This window comes from Leuciscus leuciscus, assembly GCF_965113295.1.
Source record: "Leuciscus leuciscus genome assembly, chromosome: 13".
In the NCBI taxonomy this organism is placed as follows: Eukaryota; Metazoa; Chordata; class Actinopteri; order Cypriniformes; family Leuciscidae; genus Leuciscus; species Leuciscus leuciscus.
In genome coordinates, this window is record NC_138737.1 from 14,914,587 (window position 1) to 14,936,790 (window position 22,204).

General features: G+C 37.6%; 2 protein-coding genes across 5 annotated transcripts; both read right to left on the reverse strand.

Moving 5' to 3' along the window:
• Window positions 1-3,712: 3,712 nt before the first annotated feature.
• Window positions 3,713-7,393, reverse strand: tspy (testis specific protein Y-linked). 2 transcript variants are annotated; one of them, XM_082187955.1, is made up of 7 exons: window positions 6,079-7,393; window positions 5,468-5,545; window positions 5,260-5,371; window positions 5,007-5,161; window positions 4,794-4,870; window positions 4,545-4,687; window positions 3,713-4,410 (listed from the first exon to the last, which is right to left on the reverse strand). In XM_082187955.1, exons 1-7 carry the CDS (start codon window positions 6,931-6,933, stop codon window positions 4,244-4,246), a joined length of 1,587 nt encoding a protein of 528 aa, XP_082044081.1. In that variant the 5' UTR covers window positions 6,934-7,393; the 3' UTR covers window positions 3,713-4,243. The 2 variants fall into 2 exon arrangements, with proteins under 2 accessions (XP_082044081.1, XP_082044080.1); XM_082187954.1 differs by having other exon boundaries at window positions 4,545-4,690.
• Window positions 7,394-7,526: 133 nt separating this feature from the next.
• Window positions 7,527-22,171, reverse strand: foxp3a (forkhead box P3a). Of its 3 annotated transcripts, none has more exons than XM_082187958.1 (14): window positions 20,328-22,171; window positions 17,468-17,536; window positions 14,312-14,472; window positions 13,994-14,068; window positions 12,473-12,554; window positions 12,233-12,389; window positions 12,015-12,122; window positions 11,834-11,921; window positions 11,530-11,598; window positions 10,275-10,428; window positions 10,057-10,133; window positions 9,869-9,970; window positions 9,568-9,689; window positions 7,527-8,052 (listed from the first exon to the last, which is right to left on the reverse strand). In XM_082187958.1, the coding sequence occupies exons 3-14, from the start codon at window positions 14,468-14,470 to the stop codon at window positions 7,959-7,961; spliced, it is 1,287 nt and encodes a 428-aa protein (XP_082044084.1). In that variant the 5' UTR covers window positions 14,471-14,472; window positions 17,468-17,536; window positions 20,328-22,171; the 3' UTR covers window positions 7,527-7,958. The 3 variants fall into 3 exon arrangements, with proteins under 3 accessions (XP_082044084.1, XP_082044083.1, XP_082044082.1); XM_082187957.1 differs by lacking the exon at window positions 20,328-22,171 and adding an exon at window positions 18,162-20,164; XM_082187956.1 differs by lacking the exon at window positions 20,328-22,171 and adding an exon at window positions 18,162-20,164 and having other exon boundaries at window positions 17,391-17,536.
• Window positions 22,172-22,204: the final 33 nt, after the last annotated feature.

Genomic DNA, 22,204 nt, shown 5'->3' on the forward strand with positions numbered 1-22,204 from the left:
ATTCCCGCACGAGTCAGTATCCAGGGCAGCCCTAGAGCTAACCTCCAAAATGCAGAGAAAAGGAAAGCACACCAGGAACCATGGAAAAGTTAAAAAGCTGGAGGGGTGTGGGAGTGTACAATACATCTGTCTTAGGAGATAAATCTGTCAGCACCTTAGCTGCAGCCCACGGGATGCCCAGGATGGATGAGCGTATAAGCGCCTTGCCTCATCAAAGATGGATGCAGTGCCATGAGATTTTGGGATGATAAAAGTCCCACTGAGGTGCCTTTTCCCTTTTTTCCCAGTGCATTTTCGGTTTCATCTTGATTGCAAACGCAATCGCCCGAGGCGTGATGTTCTTCTAAGAATGGGTAATGGGCAATTTATACACAAAAGCAGAGAAACATGCACACACACTTTGTTTAGCCAAAAAGGATGTTTTTGATGAAATAACAGAATGCACAGAATACTCATATGTCGCCACAGAGTGAGTCAAAACACATATTGGAGAGCAGACGGGTGGAAAGAGTGCAGGGGACGCCTGAAGGCTGCGACTCCTGCTGCCACTGATGATCTTTCAGATAAAAACCATTTATCTGCTCGCCAGGGCTGTCAGAGGCCCTGCTAATTAGCTTTACCATTCATCTCTCTCTTTCTTTCCTTCTGTCTTTCTCGCACTCTTTCCATTCCCTCACTCCATCACACTCTGTCTCCTTCACTCGTTGACCTTCTATATTCAGTTCTGCCTGTTATATTTGAATATTTTAATGCACTTTTTAACCTGCAAGTTATGTGACAGATGATTTTATATCAATTTAAATTGATCTATTTTGATCTAATGGTCTGGTATTATGGATACTTTACTGAAATGTAAAGAGAGACTAATATAGGATTTTTTTTTTAATTATTATTATTGTAAAGGGTAAAAAATTTTTAAATCAAGATATTTGTTCCCCACATATTCTTCCTGACTAAAACAGCGACCTGAGTTATAACTTATATGAGCAAGAGTCTCAACGCTCCCATGATCAACAACATGGAAATAATGTATATAATTAATTCATGATTTGAATGTAAATGGTTTTGAGATTCACTGCACCTACAATAAACACACAAGAAGAGTATGAATGTGGAGCATATTCAGAAAAATATCATAAAATAAAATCTTGCTTATGTAACTTTTTTTTTTTCAATTGAATTGTAAATATTTTTTTATGTTATTATAATCATATATATATATTATATTCAACATATTTTGAAATTTAACAATACATATTTAAATAAAAAGTAAATTAATTATTTTTTTTAAATAACTAATGAAACAAAAATTTTACAAATTCCAAAAAATTCTAAATGACAGCCCAACCTATTTTCTCGAATGCTGATTATAAAATATTTTTCAGATTAAGGGGTGGGACAGTAGCTCATACTCCATGGAAATCACATTGGGGGAATTCAGGTTAATTGGGACACTTTTTGCCATTGAGATGACTGGGAAAAAGTGTCCCACTCAACCTGAATTCACCCCAACTTCCTTCAGTCTTGATAAAGCGTGTGGTATCTAACAGTAGTACGGCTCCACACCCGCTGCCTGCATTTAAAAACAGGGCAGGCCTTTGCTAGTGGAATATTTATAGCATTGCATTAAGCATGAAATCAAAGGTTTTAAGTGTACCATTGCAACATCGGCACTCCTCTGTTGAGGCCTGCCCAAAAATGCCTGCCCTTGGGCTGTTTGCAGTGCAGTGCTGTTTCCATACGAATCTAACCTTCATTACACATTGACCTCTCATGAGTCAAGATCTAAGCTACTGGTTAACATGCAGCCAGGGTGACGAGGGCAAAGTAAAGTTTACCTCATGGACCACGTATTTCCATGTTTTAAAGGAAATATGTGTTGCGTTTAATCCATGCATTTCCTAAGAGATGTGTGCTGGACCTCTGAAGGTCAAATCTCAGATAAAGACGCTTTCGACCTGTAAGAACTGTTGAATTCATCATGAAAACATGAAACGCATCAGTTCACGTGATCAAGCACAGCACAGCTGTCTGAGCACAGGCATCTGAATGGAGATAAGAGCATTTGACAATGACATCACTCTACGCTGCGCTCGGAGGGCTTATCTCATCGCCTTTGCAGTCCCACAGACCCCCATAACTAACCAAGAGCTTGCTGTCTGCAGGTGCTTCACATACACAAGTCAAAACAACGTCTCTATGGGGGGAAAGGCTGGAATCCCAATATTTTGCACCAGAGTTGTTGTTCCGTTTAAAATGAAAGATATTAATCTTGGATATGAAATCCATAAAACAGATTTCTTTTATTAGTCTAACAGCTGAAAACAGAATCACTTCTAATTCAATTATTGTCTTTGCTATACTGCCCCCTTGTGGATAGACATGAAAAACAATGTCTTGAAATGTGTGTGTGTTTTAATTTTTTTTAAAGCAGACGTTCCAGTGTAATTTATGAACAGTTTGGTGCGTATTATATAATTTCTTATTATAGTTTCCAGCTTAGAGGAATTAGAGATGAACACTGCTAGAAATGAACACTAAATATGTGTGTCATCAGGACACAAAGCTGTATTAAATTTAATACATTTTCTGGAGAAACTAAAGAGACAGAATGCCACATTGTGAATGAAAAGACAAAAACTTTATTTGACATGGAAAACAAAAAAACAAACAAAAACAAAACATTTAAAAATTGTAGTTCTCTATAAAATTTAGCACACAAAATATAGCTTTTCTTTGATATTGTAGGTCAAATCTACCCTAATAATTCAATAACATATTATAAACCCTTCATAAGGGAAAGGATTATGTACAAACCACTGGCCTTGCAGGAAAAACAAGTACAATCCAGTATACTTACAATGAGTTAATAGCTTTTCAAATTTTTAAACCAAGCTTTTACAGGTCAACACTCAAAATCAATGTAAACTAAATATGTTTAACACAGTTTCCTTATTACAGATTCCTATGACAAAGATTTTACTCTAATAACTGACTGACCAAAGTTAAGGAAAAATATATTATTGCAAAGGAGCAGAAGTACTAATAGAAAAAAAAAAAAAAAAGATGAATATGAAAAGTCAAAAGGAACAAATGTGTACATACATATTCACTATCTTTACATTATCTAAGCATTTAACTGGACACAAAAAAGTCTGAGTATTGAGTGCACACATCATGCTGTCAAAAGAAATAACACAACGAGATGGCCTTTCCAAAAATTTCGCTCATTTAAATAACATTACAATTGTTATTCAATGCAGTGAATAAATGGTAACGTGCATGTGATGATAGTGTGTAGATATCCAACTCAATTCCTAGAAATGACAAGTTGTTTGAAGTATCACATGACACTGAACCTCATAACAGAGGAATAGTGTCAGGATTTTTAGCTGCTTATGTAAACATGGTGGAATAAACCTACAATGATTCAAATGTTCATCAATAAACAAAATTCATAAAGGTATGTATTAAAGACACAAAATTGAATGAACGCAACTTATGAAGGGAAACGCATCTATAAGGAGGGTAAAAAGAGGAAACATCCCTGAGTTATCTAGTTTTGGTTCAGAATGAAGTGCATTTGAGAATGTTTGACCTTTTCCCTTATACTGTAGCTAAAATGTGGTGGTAGAGTTTATGAACAATAAAAAGATAAGACTATAACAATGCCGTTCATGATGCTAGAATTCTGTAAATGTGGATTTTAAAAAAAAAGTAGTAACAAACAATAATTAACCAAAAATATTATAGCAATGACTGACAAAATATTTTTATAACTGGTCATGATTCTGTATCCTCCTGCAGTGAAAATGTACTTGTTGGTGACAGACGATGTTACTGTATTCCATACAACAAAAGACAACAACAACCAGGACTCTAAACTAGCCAAAAACAACTAAATTAAGTGAAGTCTGTAATCCCCAACTTTAAACAGTCAATTCTGAGATAAAAGAGGTGTCTTATGGGTATCAGTAGCCCTATCTGTGAATTCTGTTAATGCAAAGTTACGTGTAAAATCGTAAAGAAACTACGTGTTTTTGGAGGAGTGCACACACTGAATCTGAAAATTCATCATCTCTGATGTATAGAAAGTACCATCTACAATGAAGATATGGTTAAACCATGATCATCAAGCAACATTAACACTTGTTAATTTATCCAGAAAACAATCAGTAAAATAGATCATAGAAAAATCTAATGATGCTATTCTGCATAAAAAGAAACGGAGACAACACCACACCTAACTCTTCTCTTCATCGACATCAATATCTTCTTCTTCCTTTCCTTTCTCTCTGACCTCACAGCCACTGGAGTCACGTGACTCTTCTACTTCCTCAACATCCACTTCCTCTTCATTTCTCTCCTCATAGGAGGATTCCCCCTCATCTCTGTCATTCTCTTCTGAGCCTGGGAGAAAAATGTGATCAATCATAATTGTTTAGAAATGAAATCCACTTGGGGGGAAATCCACTTTTTTATTGCTTATCATGAAACACTTTATATTACATAATGTGTGATGATTGTGAAAAGGAAAAGCTCACCTCCAACTTGGTCATCACGTTCATCATCATCATCATCATCATCCTCCTGCTCCAAGTTTTGGCTGCTCTGCTCTTCATCTTCGTCTGAATCTGAGATGATCACACACTCGTCTCCGTTATTGCTGCCCTTAGGTTTGGGAGCGCTGCTGGCATGGAAATTGGTTAAAGATAATTCAAGTTTAGGAAAACCTAAAAAGACATTTGGGAGAATCTGGAGGAGGAAATCAAATGTTTTATTCTGGCGATTACCTGCCATTCTCTCGTGGCTCCCACAGTGGAGTCAGGTAATACCTCAAAGGGTTTCTGTACAGATCTTCCTTCAGGATCTAGAGCCAAGGAGATGGAGTCAATGGGTTTATAAAACATCATCCTTACTGTGTGTATTTATTTAAGGATTTGCGTTATAGTGCTTTTTTGTTCATGTATTTTCATTTCCTATACCTAACCTCATGAGAGATGTACCTGTGCTATGTCATCCCTTCCTGGGGTGCTGTGATCACTGAACCAATGGAAGAAGCTCTGGTAGACTCCCTGTGATGTTCGACGAGGTTCTCCACTCCCGACCAGATTCTGTCCTCTGTGCCACAAAATTGGGTTTGAGAAGGACACCGGAGACCCTGAGCAAAAAATAAGCACATACAGATGATAATGCATGATTATCTTATACATGCATACACTCATGAAAAGAGAGGTGCTGTGATAGTGGTCAGCTCACCTCCCATCCCAAGATGAAGTTCTTTCACTATCATTTTGTTTTGAAAGAACGGATTTCGCCGGAAATGGAAGCAGATGCGGTATCCAAGTTTGTTGTTCTTGAAAGATTCAATCTGTTTAATGATAAGCATTTTAAAAATACAAATAATTAGCCATTTTGAAAACAGGTTTAAGCCAAACAAGGGAAAAAAGGCGGGGAAATGTTTTACCTCTAAATTAGTCATGTAACTGAGAGCGTCTTCATCAGACTCGTCGATTTGCGCTGATAGATGTGGGTGATTCAGAAGCTGATTGGTTCCAAGTTAAGTGCACATAGTGTAAATGAAGACGTCAAACTTCTAGAAACCAGCATCATTTGGTTCAAACATTTTGATGCAAATGGAAAAAACAACAACAACACGTAAGGCATATACAGTCTACACATAAACATTGCTATACAAGTACCAAGTGTGATCTTTGGTGGAAATTCACCAGGCATGGTAAAGTGGACATCTAATAACATCAACTTGTGAATCTTTTGACCAATTAAATTCCTTGATTTTTCAGTGACTTGTTTTTGAAAGGTTTTTAAAAACATTTTATAGAGACTGCAGTCAAAATAAGCTTGTTTTTACAAATATATGTAAATACATACATATTGACAAAAATCTATATCTGTATCGGATAGTATATGGACAAAAATAGGTACTGTTACTACTTATCAGACCATTAAGATAAACACAAATGCACAAAAGTAGTTGACAGCGATAGGGCCCACAATGGACGACCTCAGTGACTTCTGAAAGTCATTGAATAACTCGCACACTGTGTTAAAGGATACAGCAGTAACCCAGAAGCCTGGGATCGCTTGCGTGATGGCGCTGCGCTGGTCCAGGTGAGGGCGTCGCTGGCGGCTCACTTTCATCTCCAGACGTTGATGAAGACGCGCGCCTTTCTTCTCCAGCGCATCCAGACGCATCTGTACCTGCGCGAGCAGCGCGACGGACTGCCGCACCTCCGGGGCCATCTTCACCGACACTATGGCACACTCACCGTCCTCGTTATCCTCGTTCTCAGAGGCGACAGACGAACTAGCCGTGGAGGAAGAGCCAGGAAGGGAGTCTTCTTCATCTTCTTCCTCCTCCTCCTCCTCCTCATCCACAAACGATGCCTTCTCTGGATATTCTCTGTTCTCGCGGATCAGCAGGGATGAAGAGCTGTCCGCCGCGGCTGCCTCCGTCCTTCTCTCGCTCTGAGAGCAACCTGGACGATTGGACTTATACCTTGATTTCTCTCGGCTCGGTTTTTTGGACGAACAGGGCATTTCTTTACAGTCTTCGTCCCCGTCTCCGCCGGTCAGACTCGCGAGCGCCTCCGCTGCGGCGATGGCAGCGGAATCTGACGGCTGGCGCGCGCTCTCACCTCCGTCAGCCTGTCTCGTGCTCTCCTGTGCGGCTGCTTCATCCTGAATTACCACCTCCTTCTCTTCAGTTCCTTCAGGGAGCTCAGCTCCGGGTTTTGGCTCACCATTCCCAACTTTCTCGGGTTCTGCATCTTCATGAGACTCCTTTCTTGGTTCCTCGTCACTTACTTTCGCCTGCTTGAGCAGCGTGGTCTCACACTCTCCACTCGGACTTGCGCTTCTTTTCATCTGGTTAATTTCGGACGGCTGGCTGCTGTCCGAGTTTGTACTCATTATACTAGCTAGTTCTAGATTTATCCGACGTATAAGATGGTTTTAAAACAGATTCTAAGTGATAATTGTTAACTGTGCGGGTCTCTATCCCTCGTTCGCATTACAGCACTTCCAATATCCAATTCTGCGCAAATGTCAGCAGGCCTAGATAGCTTCCCAACGCTGAATGAGGCTAGTTCATATTCTCGCTGACTATCGCACATCAATTGTTTCCGTTTGATTTTAACACAGTATTCCCAACTTTAAGCTATTTCTCTCTTAAAAGTCACAATTGGTCTAAAATGTCCAGTTCTGTAGTATTTGTTTACAGTTTGCCCTTCCGTTCGCCATTTATCTGAGGCTTTACATACGAGCGAGAAAACAATGCTCTGATTGGCTGAAATGCACCGCGCAAAAATCTCTCCACCAATCATAGACGCGGTATTGCAGTTGGTGACGAGCCATTTCATTGAGAACATCACTATCGCGTTGCAATTACGCATTATAAAATATTTCTTACTGAAACTGTTTCATATTATATTTTAGTTTATGAGAAGCAAAACTTGATTGTGTATAGTGTGTACAGCTCTGGAAAAAAGTCTAACAGTGCTGGATTACATTTCAGTTTGGATCAAATATTTTATTTTCAAGGAAAATAATGTACAGCAGTCGTTTTACTGTAGCTTTCAACAATAAGTACCATATTAAATGTATTTACATACTTTACGTTGTCATTACTATCATTATTGGTGTACAAATGTTGGTATTTTAAGAGTTATATACTTGTGTGAATTTTTATTACATTTAAATGTGAGAAGGATAATGAAAATTGGCTGAACTTCCATTTCTTAACTTTATCTTTGGATGAAGTTACATTTATATTGATTCTTAAAGAATTCGTTACACAAAAAAGAAAAAGAAAAAGGTCTGAAATAGACTGTCTGCTATACATTTAAAACCACCATGTCTGTAATTTATATCACATTGACTATTCTTTCTAAAGTTGTAAATCTTGTTAGTGATTGAATGTTGTTGCAATCTCGTAATCAGTGTCCATTTGGGCCAGACGTCTGGTAAGTTTCACCTTGTGGAGTCAGGGGAAACAGGTGAAAAGGTGCCATCCAGGCCATATCCTGGTCCCTAGAGGAAAAGGTGCTGTAATTACAATCAATCTATTATGATTCAGAACTAAACAGCATGCCTTTATTAGTCCATGAGGCTGAGGTGTCTCCCAGCTCCAACAATAAAGCCAATTTATTAGATCCATCCAAAGAGCCCAAGGTAGGGTTTTTTAATCTTTACTACTCAGCCATCTTTTTTTTTTTACTTATATTTATACATACAACCAACTCTGTTTCTCCACATGATTTTTTGAGACTGGTGGGAGGACCTTGGGTGGTCTTGGGGCATTCAAATTGTCAAAGTTATATAAATATCTATAGCATTATATAAAGTTAAACTCATCAATCTGGTGCACTGTGAGTACAAAATGAAATGCTCCAAACCATGTTCAGTGTGCAGACTGAACAAAGAAAAAGATAAGTCAATGAATTGACTTGTAGGGGACTCAAACTTCTTTTAGTTGTGATAGTGGCCCAGTCTACATTACATTCACACTGTTGTTTTAGGAAGCCAAACAATTAGAATATAAAATATAATAATACATTTTTATTATTATACCTATGACAGTAATAGTCATATATTGTGAAATAAATGCACTGTAAAATAAATAAATAAATATTTCACAATTATATTATTTTACTTTACAGTAGGGTATTAAAATACTTTTGTCCTAATTTCCTGAGCTTTCATTTTGATGGAAAACTGCAGTTCGGCTTTTATTTTGGTGGAAAACTGCAGGCAGTTTCTCTGAAAACAGGTTTACAAACGCATCTCATTACAAATCTAGTGAAATGTTGTAATCATCTGCCCATAAAAATGTTGGAAATTATGCAAATGTCAAAAAGCATAATTGGTGCCTGTTGCATTCCCAAATCCACACTAAACTCACATGCAGAATGGAGTTTACTGCATTCATTCACTGTGAACCGAGTCGTTCTGAGATGCGGAAAACGAGAGGCTGCTCACTGGAGAGCAATGTGTGAAGTGTGAAGTCCAGCTCCCCCTTTCTGGATGTAATTTGGGTGTAATGGGTGGAGCTTGAAGATAGAGAGAAGATAGAAGAGCTAACCACACCATAACTTTATCCCTCCGCCCCTTAGATCCACAGAGGTTGAGCTAGACTCGGTCAAGGTCAACTCATTTGGCTCTACAGTGAGCACCACTTGCGGAAAACACCAGATCATGAGCTGACCACGTGAACAAAGTGCGCGCTTCGCTTTAAAACACGCAGCGCAACAGACTTAAGTCACAGCCTTTTGTGATTTGATCCATATTGGATTTGGATTTATCCATATTGTGCCTTTGATTTTAGATCGTTTGACAGATACTTTGCATTAGCAATGGCGCAAAACAACATTAAAGACCTTTTATGTTATCAGAAGTTTAAAAATATTTTTGGTTCATAATGAATGGGCCGCCACAGTCTAGTTAATGAACGGGTAAACACTGCAACGATCCACAAACAGTAAAAAACGTGTAAGAATTTACACAAAATTATACTGTCATCCTTACAGAGCAGCAAGTACAGTTTACCTGTGTAACTTTTGTCCTTTTCTCCTGAGAAATTCCTCTTCATCTACAGTCCAAACAGAACCTTTCCTTCCTTCAACGCGCACAAAGCACTTATGAAGACTGAGGTTATGCCGAACAGCATTCTACACACACAAAGCAATAAAATAATGACTTATTCTGTGATTTCACAGCCAGGTCATCACATTGTCATTGATGTGCAAGTTGTGAAAGTTTTCTGGTATGTAAACGAGAGGATGTGGCTTTCAGGATTGGCTTGTTTGTGGGCAGTGAGTCATGGAATGACAAATACTGTATCTCATACCTTCCATGTGGCGGTGTTGTGACGGAAGTAGAAGAACATGCGGGTAAACCAGTGATAGATTTCATTTAGAGTAAGCTGCTTCTCTGGGGATTCCAGGATTGCCTGGCATACAAGACATCTTTAATGTGACTGATAGGAAATTAAAAGGTAATATAGGCCTACAGGATATTTAATTCAGCAGTGCTTACCCATCGTATCATAGAGGCGTAGGTGAATGGTGGCCTCATGTTTGTTAACTTATAATACTCAAAACTGGGGATAATCCCTGTGGACAGAAAAAGAAAAACATCATATGGTGTTGTGTTGTGTGTGGATAATGTTTTAAATTGAATATACACATGTTCAGTTTCTGAATCAGTTTTTGAAAATATGTATAGAACAACAGTGTGTTTGGCTGCTGAATGACCTGGAATAACTTGTGAGGTAGAGATCTGCCAGTATCCTTGTGTTAACGCATCAGCTGCCACTCTCTCACTTTCATAGAGACCATTTGTGTTCTGACATGCTGCAGGTTCCAGGAGTCCTGACAGATGTCCCGGCTTCTCCACACCGTTACCACCCTGAGATCAGAAGGATAAAATTACATCAATACATCATTTTGGGCATAAAACATCTGGACTTCTTCAGGCCCTAAAAGTAGGTTAAAAAAACCTCAAATGACAAACAGAACATAGACAGACCCTGCTGTCATTATGGCACAATTCGATTAATGGCATAATGGTTTTGGCTTGGCTTTTCCAACGCTCCCTTTTTCAGTTTTGTAGCTCAGTGGTTTCTAACCCCAGTCCTGGAATGTCCCCAGCACTGCACATAATGATGTCTTCCTAATCAAACTCACTCTTCCTTATTCAACTCATAAAGACTCCAAGACCTCAAATGGCTGATAAGACAGACATATAAAATGTGCAGTGTTGGGGGTACTCCAGGACCACTACTGTAGATTGGCTGAGGATCATTGTTGTCTGGTGTGACCCAATTTCAGCTCAGATTTAGCTGGCAGACAGATGGCCTTGCATTTGTCTCAAGAATACACTGGTGTGAAGAAAAATCCATAAACCAGTTACAAATCAAGATATCCCTTCATCAGCACGCTTGATGGTTATCTGGTAGAAAACGCTAGTGGGGACAATATTTGGTCCATACTTTCCAGACTTACCATTTTTGCCTGGCTTCCTTTCTATAGCATTATATTAGTTCGATCTTTAACATCGGTTAAATCGTAACATCGGTTAACAACCGTAAAAAAAATGTAGATCAACTGATTACGCTTTTCTCAGAGCAATACCCATCCTTACCGTAGTAAGTGACACAGCACATTAAAATGTATTAACAATCTGTAACTTTACCCAGACAGAATGAGTAACAATCACATTTCTGAGCTTTGTGAGAAGATTATTTTTCCTTTTTTTCTTTATAGAGAATGAACCATTCCCTGATAATCGTTTATCAAGTGTATGTAATTACTAGCACCTGGCTGCTAATTAACGTCTCAACAAGCAATGGTATACCTATTTTTTAGTCATCTGGCTTGGTTAATAATTTTGTTATTGTGTGTGTAAATATATATATATATAGTTATATTGTTATATATTGTTATTCGCAATGCAAACAGCTATATGATATATTTTAAATATACTGTAATTTAACATAAGAGCGCTTACCTCAGAGGTAGATTTGACATCAAACAGGTGTAGCTGCATGGCCTGCAGTTTCTGTCTCTCTGCTGTCAACTAACAGTAACATTTACAAAGTAAATATAACACAGTGTCATAAGCAAGCATTCATTTATCATCCAGTTAATCTTATAACCTCCTGACCACCATGTTCTTTATTTTCACTCTGCATTTATGTACCATTAGCCCCTGTGATACATAATAAATGGGTTCTGTGTTTCCCACGTAAGCTGGTTAAATGTAGAACAAGCCGTTTTCAGTATGTTGATCATGTTTATATATGGTTATTTACCTGATTCTCCATGTATTGTACTTTGTCTTTCTGCACCCTCAGCTGGGTTATACTTCTGTCCCCAGGAGCATGGTCAGTAGAAAGGTGTCTAGATTACGAAAAACACATAAAGATGTACAGATATCGGGTATTGTTGGAATTATTTATTAAATTATAATTAATTTAAATTGTTTTGTCTCACCTTAAGAAATGTCCATATTCTTTGAACACTTCCCTGCTCTTTGAGCACCCCGGCCATCTGCATTGTCCTTTAATACACAGAAAACTGCCTGGAACACTGAATGGATGCCTAGAGATTTATAAAAAAATGCTTAGTTTAGCACAAAACTGAGACCATGTGGACATAATGTATTTTTATTTTCTTGTTTGTGTGTTTGTTTACTCAAACCAGATACTCACTTCCCAGAATTTTCTGGGCTTTCAGGCTGAGGACTTGACACAGAGGCACTGAGTCTGTTTTCAGATTGGCTGGTGTAAAGTTGGCCCAGGTCTGACAGGTTGCTGTCAGGTTCTGTCTTACACACAGTGTCCACAGCCCAGTCATGAACACCACATCCTGTGGAGCATTATGAAAAGTTTAGTTTCAGAGAAAAATTATGTTATATTTTTAAGTTTTGATAGAGTCTACAGTACCAGTACCTTGTGGGAAAGGCTGGTTGCCTTTGCGTAATACTGATGGTCTGTGCTGTCTAAAACACTTGCTTGTATTTTCACTGGCACTCTAGATAAAGACAACAGAAACTCATCATGCATAATTTTTATACTACCCAATGCTACATGTTTCAGTTTTTAAAATGCAATTGTAATGAGACATAATGAGACATCTACTCTTGCATTGCATGTTCGTGCATTTTGGTGGGCGGAGCAATGACAGGTGGGGTGTGTTTGTTTGGCGTTTCTCAGAAATTTCTTACTGCACCTTTAATCCTTTAGTTTTTGAGAAAGGTGTTACCCTGGTAAACCAGAGTTCTTGCGAGAGCACAAGTTGAATTTGCTCAGCGAGTTACTCTGGTGTCGAGCAATGGAGCTCATTAAATATGCCCCTCGATCTGAGCTGCACCAATCACATCGGGTTATCAGATATAGGCGGGCCAGAGGCGAGCTAAACAGATGACGACAGCGCTGTGACGTCGAAGTCATCAGTAAACATTGCAAGATGCCTATGGATGAACACCAATTGTTTGAAACGGCTTTGGCCGCTACAATGAACGAGTTAGACTTGGCTTTTTCCCAAAAGAGGAACAGAAGACGCCGCTCGAATCGTTCCTTTGCAAGAAGGGTGTTTTTGCTGTTTTGCCGACCGGAAGAGTCTAATCTACCAGTTAGCTCCGCTGGTAGCTAAGCGTATGGGGTTTATTGTTGTGATTGGTCGTAGTGTTATCCATATGGCCAGCAGCCATATCACCCTGTAGCCAAAGACTGGTTGCCCACTGAAGCTAAGCAGGGCTGAGCCTGGTTAGTACCTGGATGGGAGACCTCCTGAGAAAAACCAGGTTGCTGCTGGAAGAGGTGTTAGTGAGGCCAGCAGGGGGTGCTCACCCTGTGGTCTGTGTGGGTCCTAACGCCCCAGTCTAGTGACTGGGACACTATACTGTCAGAGAGCACCGTCTTTCGGATGAGACGTAAAACCGAGGTCCTGACTCTCTGTGGTCATTAAAAATCCCATGGCATTTCTCGTAAAGAGTAGGGGTGTAACCCCGGTGTCCTGGCCACATTCCACCCATTGGCCCTTACCAATCATGGCCTCCTAATAATTCCCTTACATTGAATTGGCTCCATCACTCTCTCTCTTCTCTCCACCTATAGCTGGTGTGTGGTGAGCGCACTGGCGCCGTTGTACTGTGGCTGCCGTCGCATCATCCAAGTGGATGCTGCACACTGGTGGTGGTTGGGGAGAGATCCCCTGATATGATTGTAAAGCGCTTTGGGTGTACAGTAGTACATATGAAAGCGATATATAAATGCCTCATTCATTCATTCATTCATTCATTCATTCAATGGCGTGCTGTGAGATTTTCAAATGCATGCTTGGTGCCGCCCCTCGAGCTGGCCGAGTTTCATTGACCGACACCAGACCATTAATCCTTTAGATTTAGGTCTGGATTTCCAGGCTAGAAAGGTGTTGCTATGGAAGTGAAACCTTTTATGATTGGACTGTACCTGCTGTTGTAGAGTGGAATTCTGAATGTGAGATGAGCCAGCACCTCTGAGATCACTCTCCATAGCAACAGATACCTTTGAAATCACAATCACAAAAAGATACAATTTAAAAGTTTGCGGAATGCATTTTTAAATTTACACAGGGATTTTGTGTTATAGCACTTGTATACATTCTTCAGAATGATGTTACTTGAGCTGTGAATTTCTAAAGTTGTCTAACTATGTTTGAGGACTGTTTTTTCATGGAAGAACTTAAATTAACATTATTAATATTCCTTTAATTTCTAAATATAAATATGGCAGTTTCCAGTCTGTTACCTTGGTAGCCATGAGTTTAGCTGAGCTAAGAGGTGATCTGCTTCCTCTGGGCTTCATTTGTATGCTGGAAAATGTGGGATAGTCTTCCTCTTGGTACCGATGTTGGTGAATGCTTCGGTTTTCTTCACCTCTGTATGTTCCAGGACCATTTTGAAGCATTCCTATATAGAAATAAATAGGAAGTTATACTTAACTGTAAGAGCGTACAGTTCATTAACTTTAACGTACTACCAAGGACTGAAAGTGAAATTAATCAGCTCTACAAGTACTAGCACAAAGTATTTCCTGTGCAAATACATTTACCTTTTGCTTTGTTTCCAAATATAGTATAACTAAACTCATTTGAATTCAAAACTGCTAAATGAAATGGAGGTTGTTTTTCTTTCTCTTGTTTCACTGTGCAGGTTCTCTAAACACAAACTACACTTTCCCTTGAGCAGGAACCAAGAGTCAGGAAAAGCAGTGGTGGGCCCTTTGTATTTTAAAGGGGTCATGACATGATAATTTAAATTTGCCTTGTTTTTTGACATATAAGAGGTCTTTGTATCATTAAAACATTAAAATGTCCTCATTTTAAACAAAACATTTATTTAACCAAGCTCCAAAAAACATCTCGTTTGGATATTGTGAAATTTGTGACGTCACACGGGCAAATACATTTGCATGTGACTGCCTCCAGAGCAAGACATCGACGAATAGTTATACACCAGCGCACCATAGGCTCCGCTCACTGGCATTCAGTCGCTTAACGGATGACATTTGCCTACACCGGATGTGAGGGTCACGTCGCATCAAGCAGTTAGAACCCATTATAATCACTGACACTGTCTACACTGGATACAGTATACAGATGTGCGTTCAGTTTCTGACATACTCCATGCACTGGAATCTGTCGACAACAGGACAAATGGAAAAGTGAAAGAACATTCGCTTTGACGTGTCCAATTTAAACAGCTCATTTGCATCTCTGTACAGACTTCAGAAGGATCCCAGCATCAGAAACAAGTGGATGGTTTATTGTAATGACGTCCCGGATCACGTCAGAGGATTATATGTTTGTTCGATGTACAAGTGTTTGGCTACTAAATATTAAAGGACTATATGAGAATCCAACCTGGACCATTTATCTGATTCACCCTCAATGTGTAATACTTCTATATGTGTTTAGATGTAATGCGATAACTTCTGTTTCATGCTTAATTGTGTAAAAGTATGGAATTATCAGTGTTATGATTCTTAAAACCCTGGATGGACTTAAAGCAAGAATCTTGCACATGTAACTTCTGAGAAAGAAAGAAAATTTTAGAGCACCATTGTCATTGCGGTTTTCTGAACTTGTTTAAGAAGTCGTGTGGATGGTGTTGCTTATTTCTCTGACATTTGACATTAACCACATCAAGTATGATAAATGTCAAATTTTTTCACCTGGGGGGTTTTTCAAGTAAGCAACTTGGTTTGATAAGAAGGAGATACAGATGTAGGAAATCAGAGAAGGGTGCATAATAACACCCTTATGTTGGTGCTGAATAGTAACAAATGTTTTAAAATATGCTATATGCTTTTTTCCTCCCTAAAAAATATAAATTACTGCACATTTCTAAAAGAAGCAATGTTATTTAATTACCCTTTTTCTACGCTTCTCAGAACTCTGTATCTTTCTTCATCAAGACTAATTATTAGATGTTCAGTTTATATTGGCTACATGCAAGGGTGCAACTTTCCAGTCATTTGCAATGTTGTGCCATTGTGCCATGTACATTGATACAAATTTGTTCAGCCAAAAGTTGATATTGATGAGGATTACTCAAGGCATTGAAACTCATTATTCATCTCTCAGTCTGAATACAGCCTTCTCTCAGTTCCATTCACCAAGATAAACTCCCTCAAGATATGAGAATAGTCTGGACTGACAGCAAGTTTCATTTATGCCACTATAGAAACTTTAGTATTCAGTCAAATCAGTTTTAGTTTCCATGTTATTTTGTGGAATTCATAGTCGTAATGATAATCATGGAATTAAACCTGAAATCTAATAAAAAAAAAAAATATTACAGATATGGAACAGAGAGCAGGCCTAAATTCTCTCCATTTCATTCTGACTCACTTTTTTTCCACTGTATACCCACTCACTTGTTATAGCGTGTAGCTTTTCTCTTAACCCACATGAATCAAAGACCAATAAATTTGGGGCATGTATTACTGTACATTCAAGAAACAAACAAATAATAGTGTTGAATACTTGGGCACCATGCTCCACCCAGTTCCACCATCTTGGCTTATTGTTTTTGTAGGTAAGAATTAATTGAGGTTAAAGTGGCATCTATTCCATGATCTGTGGCACTTGCTGAAGATATGCAAGTTAAAGCATTAAAAAGTGTTAGATTTCCATGCTTTTGAAAAATGACTAACCAGCATCAATATGAATGTCTCCACATTAGTGTATTTTATAGGAATGCATATACAGCAATTTATCATTTCTTAGTTTACTTAGACAAAATAGTTTGGAATAAGTATCTGCCATTCATTTGTTATTGGCCATAACAGGAAAATAATCATTGTCTTATCATATGCATCAGAATTTTACAGTGCATCTGTAGAATTTTATCTAGTGTTTCTTATCTAAGTTGCACATTTGAACATATTTCCAACATAAAATTTAGTTATCCTGTCACTATCATACAATTATTTTATCATCCTGACTAGCTAATGCTATCACTCTTAAAAATAAAAGTTCAAGTCAAGAAAGATTATTTAACCTGATGTCAAAGCAGAACCTTTTCAATTTCCTCGAAGAACTGTTTGTTCTCTAGCTGTTTCTAAGACCATGATGCACTGATGCATTAAATATCCCAGAAATCAAAATACTGATCTGTAGAACTTTTTGATAAGAAGTAGAAGGTTCCACAAAGAATACTTTTAAGAACAACAACGTGATTTCTTGGTTAAAAACTCTAAATAAAGAGGTGGCCCTTTAAAAGACAAAAACAAAGTCATTTTGTGTTAAAAAAAAAAGAAGGTTGCACCTACTCATTTCTCCTCATGTAGAGCTCTCAAAACTTTTTACAGTTTTGTAACTTACCCTTTATATCTGTTGGCTGGGTGATCCTCCTATGATTTCATTTGCAGTAGTTTAGCTAACACAAAATTATGTTTTACCTCCCACACCTTCTTTGTAGCGTTTTCCTATAGCGTTTTCGTTCTCCTCAGCAAATGTCGGTGGTGCCTCTGAACAGGAAAAAAAAACCAAACACTGAGTTTGTAAGATTCACAGACCTCAACTGCATCTGCAGTTTAGGAAAGGAAAGCACACCATTTGGTTGCTTGTCTCTTTTTCCTAGCTGTGTTAGTCTGTCAGGTTAAACAAAAAACTACAGCGTAATGCAGTGTTGTCAGTACACAGTATGTAAATTGTCACATCACCTTGATTTTCAATGCTATTTTATGTGTAACATGAATAACAATTAATTCAGTGGTTGGTTTGAGAAGTGCGTGATTATTTTAACCAATCAGAAGGCAAAATAATCTAGCTTTGAAACATCTAATGATTATTAAAACACTTGTCATTCAAACTGAAAGCAGATTTTGAGTGTTAAAAATTGACCAAAATGTATCTAAATTTGATGATTTAATGATGTGAGCTTTTCAACAATCATAATCTAAATAGATTTTGAAAACAGTTTTGAAAAAACACACACACATATATATATATATATATGTATGTATGTATGTACAGTATGTATGTGTGTGTGTATATATATATATATATATTAATCCATATTTATTCCAGAAAACAAACAAGTAGCTAATTAATACAACAAGGTTAAAAGAAGGAAAGTAAAAAAGAACTCACCTGTTGGTGCGAGTGTTGGATAGATGTGAGTGAGAGAGCAATTATTAGGGTGAATGCTCTGGAAATGTTCGGGTCACAACCTTTTATAATGTTTAGCATGACATTTAGTGGAAATTAGACAACAGACTGTTTCCTCACTGGGTGTTGGTGTATGTGTGTGTGTGTGTGTGTGTGTGTGTGTGTGTGTGTGTGCGCGTGTGTTCATATTGTATATAGATGTGTGCATTTACAGAGTGAGTTGTTACTGCTAGTCAGACTGTCTCCACAAGAAACGTTTGCTCCTGTTTATTTGTTTTTAATTCACTTTGCACTTTTTGCACTATGCAATCCAGAATTATTTTATTTTATTTTTTTGATAGATTTCTGTAGTCTGTGCTGAATTCAGTGTGTGGCCAGCCACCTTCTGAAGTTCTTCAGAAATTATTTGGCATTTGTTGTTTCTGTTTCTTATTTTAGAAATTCTTCATTGCATCATTTTTTCCCCCCGAGTGTTTACTGAGGGGTTTCTAGGTGTAAATGTTTCATAGATAGTTCATTATTAGGGGTCACATACTGTATGTGTATTGGTAAGAATTATTCCTCTGGTGTGGAGGAGCCAAAGCCCAAATTCATCTCAAACATCTCTTGGTCCATTTAACCACAAGACAGCAAAAGATTCTGCCAATTTCATTTTGACAGATATCTGTCTTTCACCTCATTCATGCTGTTTAATTTGGAAACATCCTACTTATCTTATAAGCTAACTTATCTTCATTGATCAGATGTTTCAGGTCACATTTGAAGTAATAAATAAAATAAAAATAAAATATTAATTGTGCCCTGTGCTTAAAATAAATAAGGGATATTGTGCCACTTTCAAATCAAAACCTGGTGAAGTCCATTCCGGAAGACCGGAAAATGAGATTGCAAAGAAAATAACCCATTACGTGTTTGGAAAGTCCGTTTTCAGGGTGTGTGACGTTGTATTCGGGTTCTGGGGGGAGACTGAACATATGAACATGTACATAGCATGTGTGTCGATTAGAATAACGCAGGAAAAAACATCCTCATCCTGTGGTTGAAAAAGGTTATTTGAGTGTTTTTGAACAAATTGTTCTTCAATAATGGCCCTCCCAAGCACATGTACTGTATATAGACGTGCAAGGCTTTTTTTTTTTTTTACAGTCTTTTATGATACAAGTACATAACTATATACAACTTAAAAATATTTTTGAAGATGAAAACAGAGTAGATTGTTTGAACATGTTTCTCAGCAACAGGCACATTCATATTAAAAACAAATGCTATTTAGGGTCATAATTATATGTCTAAAAAGCTAAAAAGAATTTTGTATAATATAAAAAACACATATTTACATTGTTAACAAACGTTCATAAATAAACATTTGATAACTGGTCATTCTTTTGGACAGAGTTTCATGTTCAGGGATTCAAACCATTTATCTTAATATTTTAAACTTACACGCTGCTATAAATGATTAATTTCAGTGGACTGTTTAAGGGATCAATGCAGAATGATTATGAAAAGACTATTATAACATTTATATACTGAAAATCAGTTATTGTGTCCATAAACTTTGAAAGTCTTTATCTTCTATGATTGCACCTCTTTCTGCTCTTCTACATTAATTTACAAATTTATTAAAAAAAACGTTTTCTGCTTGTTGAATTAAACACCATGTGATGTTATATAAGCCCTGTCGAGACAAATAATGAAACAAAACATTCAACCACTTCCAGGTTGGATGTTTTGCATTATTATTTAACTCTATGTCGCTTATACAACATCATATTCTTAGTCTTCACTCAAGTTTTGTGTTAGCAAAGGAATATAAAACATTTGGTGGGCAAAGAACCAACTGGTTAACAATATAAAAAAGAATCCCGATTAAAGAAAGGGGTCATATGTTTGAGGTGTCTTTAAGCAGGTGAAATCTTAACACAGGGTTAGTTGTAAAAGCACAAGTCACTGGAGTACATACCCACTTTGTTCCTGATGTCACTCAAGTGTTTCGAGACATAAAGCTGTAAGTGATTTTTGAACCAAGTCTGCATAATTGTTTATTCATTTAATTTTTTCATATTAATCATAGAACTTGTGTTTGTAGGGAAATATGGGGATGCATTTAAATCATGATTATTTCTTATCCTCGTTCAACAACAATACCTGACAGGAGTGGGGAGAGTTGTAACAAAACCAATCTCCATGGAAGACTTTTTCTCTATTTTCTTGATTTTTCAGCATGCCTAGACAGTAGAAAAAAGGAAGATGTTTCAGAATACAATTTGAAAAAAGCTGTCAGCAAAGTCAACATGCAGGACAAAGAATCTCTTTTTAAGACGGATAATGTAAGTTTTACAGCAGCTGAAATGCAGACTATGTCAGGTGGTCTTGACTATTTGAGTTATTTGATGCAGGCAGCAGACATGTGCTATGGAGTTATTTTAGATAAATAACATACAAATATAGGTAACATACAACTAAATATTAAAACTGTTACGAGGCGAACTGTATAATGCTTGTTCAATTTTTGCTGTTGTTCTTTTCTGCCTTATTGCAAATGACCCCAACTAGTGTAATACTTACTAATTAGGTTGCAACAATGGAATTCTTTTTATTCAACATCTATTCTTGAAGTCTGCTTTATAATCTTAAGGTTTTATAATCTTTATAATCATAACTGATATTTGTAGCTGACAAGCAGATATCTTGTGTGAAAATATAAGAGTTCAAGGACAAAATGTTATTCATGGTTAGACGAAAAGGGTTTACGATCATCCCCGGTCTCCCTTTATGCACAGCAAGCCAAAGTTCTAATGCTGAACCTGTTGCACATATTGATTTCACTATGTTAAGCAAGACTGATTGCTCCATCTAGGGGTTAAAATAGCTTACCAATCAATATCTTTAAACAGTAATGGTCCGTAATCGAATATGCCAGCTATTCTTTGTCACCATTGGATTTCATTAGCTTAGTGATTATTCTATATTGTTTTTATGGAGCAGTTGCATCAGTTGCATGTCTGTATATAATCTGTGCAATCAATGACAGGTAGGCAAGCTGATGGACTTTTGTGCTTTAATTTTATTTTTTTATGAATGAGGAATCATTCAACAGGAAGCTTTTTTTAACCATCATAACTGCTTTTCTTGATTCACTTTTGTTAGCACTTTTCATATTTTATAACTAAAAACTTCTGTATTAATTCTGCTCTTACGATTCAAACCAAACAATTAGTTGCAGTTGTAGTTTAGGAAAGTGCTGTAGTGGTATTTGCCTTTTTTTTCTAATATTAAGGGAGGCTGTTTCTCCAGGTGGCCTTTAAACTCATTTAACCCTATCATGGAGAAGAGTATGTGTGAGTCTTCTATTTAAAGCTGCATAACATGCTGAAAGGCCATAACTGGTTGTTTAAATACAGGTCAACTTTAAAGGGATAGTTCACTTTGAAATAAAATTTTGGTATGTTTTAGCTTACCTCAAGGGCATCCAAGATGTAGGTGTCTTTTTTTCCGCAGTAGTTTCAATTTTGATATTTTTAGGTCAAACCGTTCTTGTCTGTCAGTCATATAATGCAGGTCTATGGTCCAAATTAAAACAATTCCCCATCGTCCAAATTAAACAATTCCCCATCGTAAGTACACATTGATGGCCCAAGACACGAAACGAGCGGTTTGTGTGAGAAAACGAACAGTATTTATATCGTTTTTACCTCTTGTACACAGCCACGTCCAAGTGATCTGAGAGCGCGGGCGGGTATAGATATATACAATAGAAGTCGCCTTGGCTACTGCAGTTCATTGGAACGAAACCGTAGCCAATGCGACATCTAGTGTATAAATCTACACCCGCCCGCGCTCTCAGATCACTTGGACGTGGCTGTGTACAAGAGGTAAAAACGATATAAATACTGTTCGTTTTCTCACACAAACCGCTCGTTTCGTGTCTTGGGCCATCAATGTGTACTTACGATGGGGAATTGTTTAATTTGGACGATGGGGAATTTTTTTTAATTTCAGACAAGAACGGTTTGACCTAAAAA

Bases quoted from the DNA above. Each gene is read 5' to 3' on its own strand.
- tspy (XM_082187954.1), bottom strand. From the start codon at position 6,933: ATGAGTACAAACTCGGACAGCAGCCAGCCGTCCGAAATTAACCAGATG. The intron at 5,546-6,078 runs GTATCCTTTAAC...GGAACCAATCAG, and splicing joins CAGGCTTCTGGGTTACTGCT to CTTCTGAATCACCCACATCT. The intron at 4,871-5,006 runs GTACATCTCTCA...CCTTGGCTCTAG, and splicing joins GAAGGGATGACATAGCACAG to ATCCTGAAGGAAGATCTGTA.
- foxp3a (XM_082187958.1), bottom strand. From the start codon at position 14,470: ATGCTTCAAAATGGTCCTGGAACATACAGAGGTGAAGAAAACCGAAGC. The intron at 12,123-12,232 runs GTGAGTATCTGG...ATAAATCTCTAG, and splicing joins AGCCCAGAAAATTCTGGGAA to GCATCCATTCAGTGTTCCAG. The intron at 11,599-11,833 runs GTAAATAACCAT...TGTTACTGTTAG, and splicing joins TACAATACATGGAGAATCAG to TTGACAGCAGAGAGACAGAA.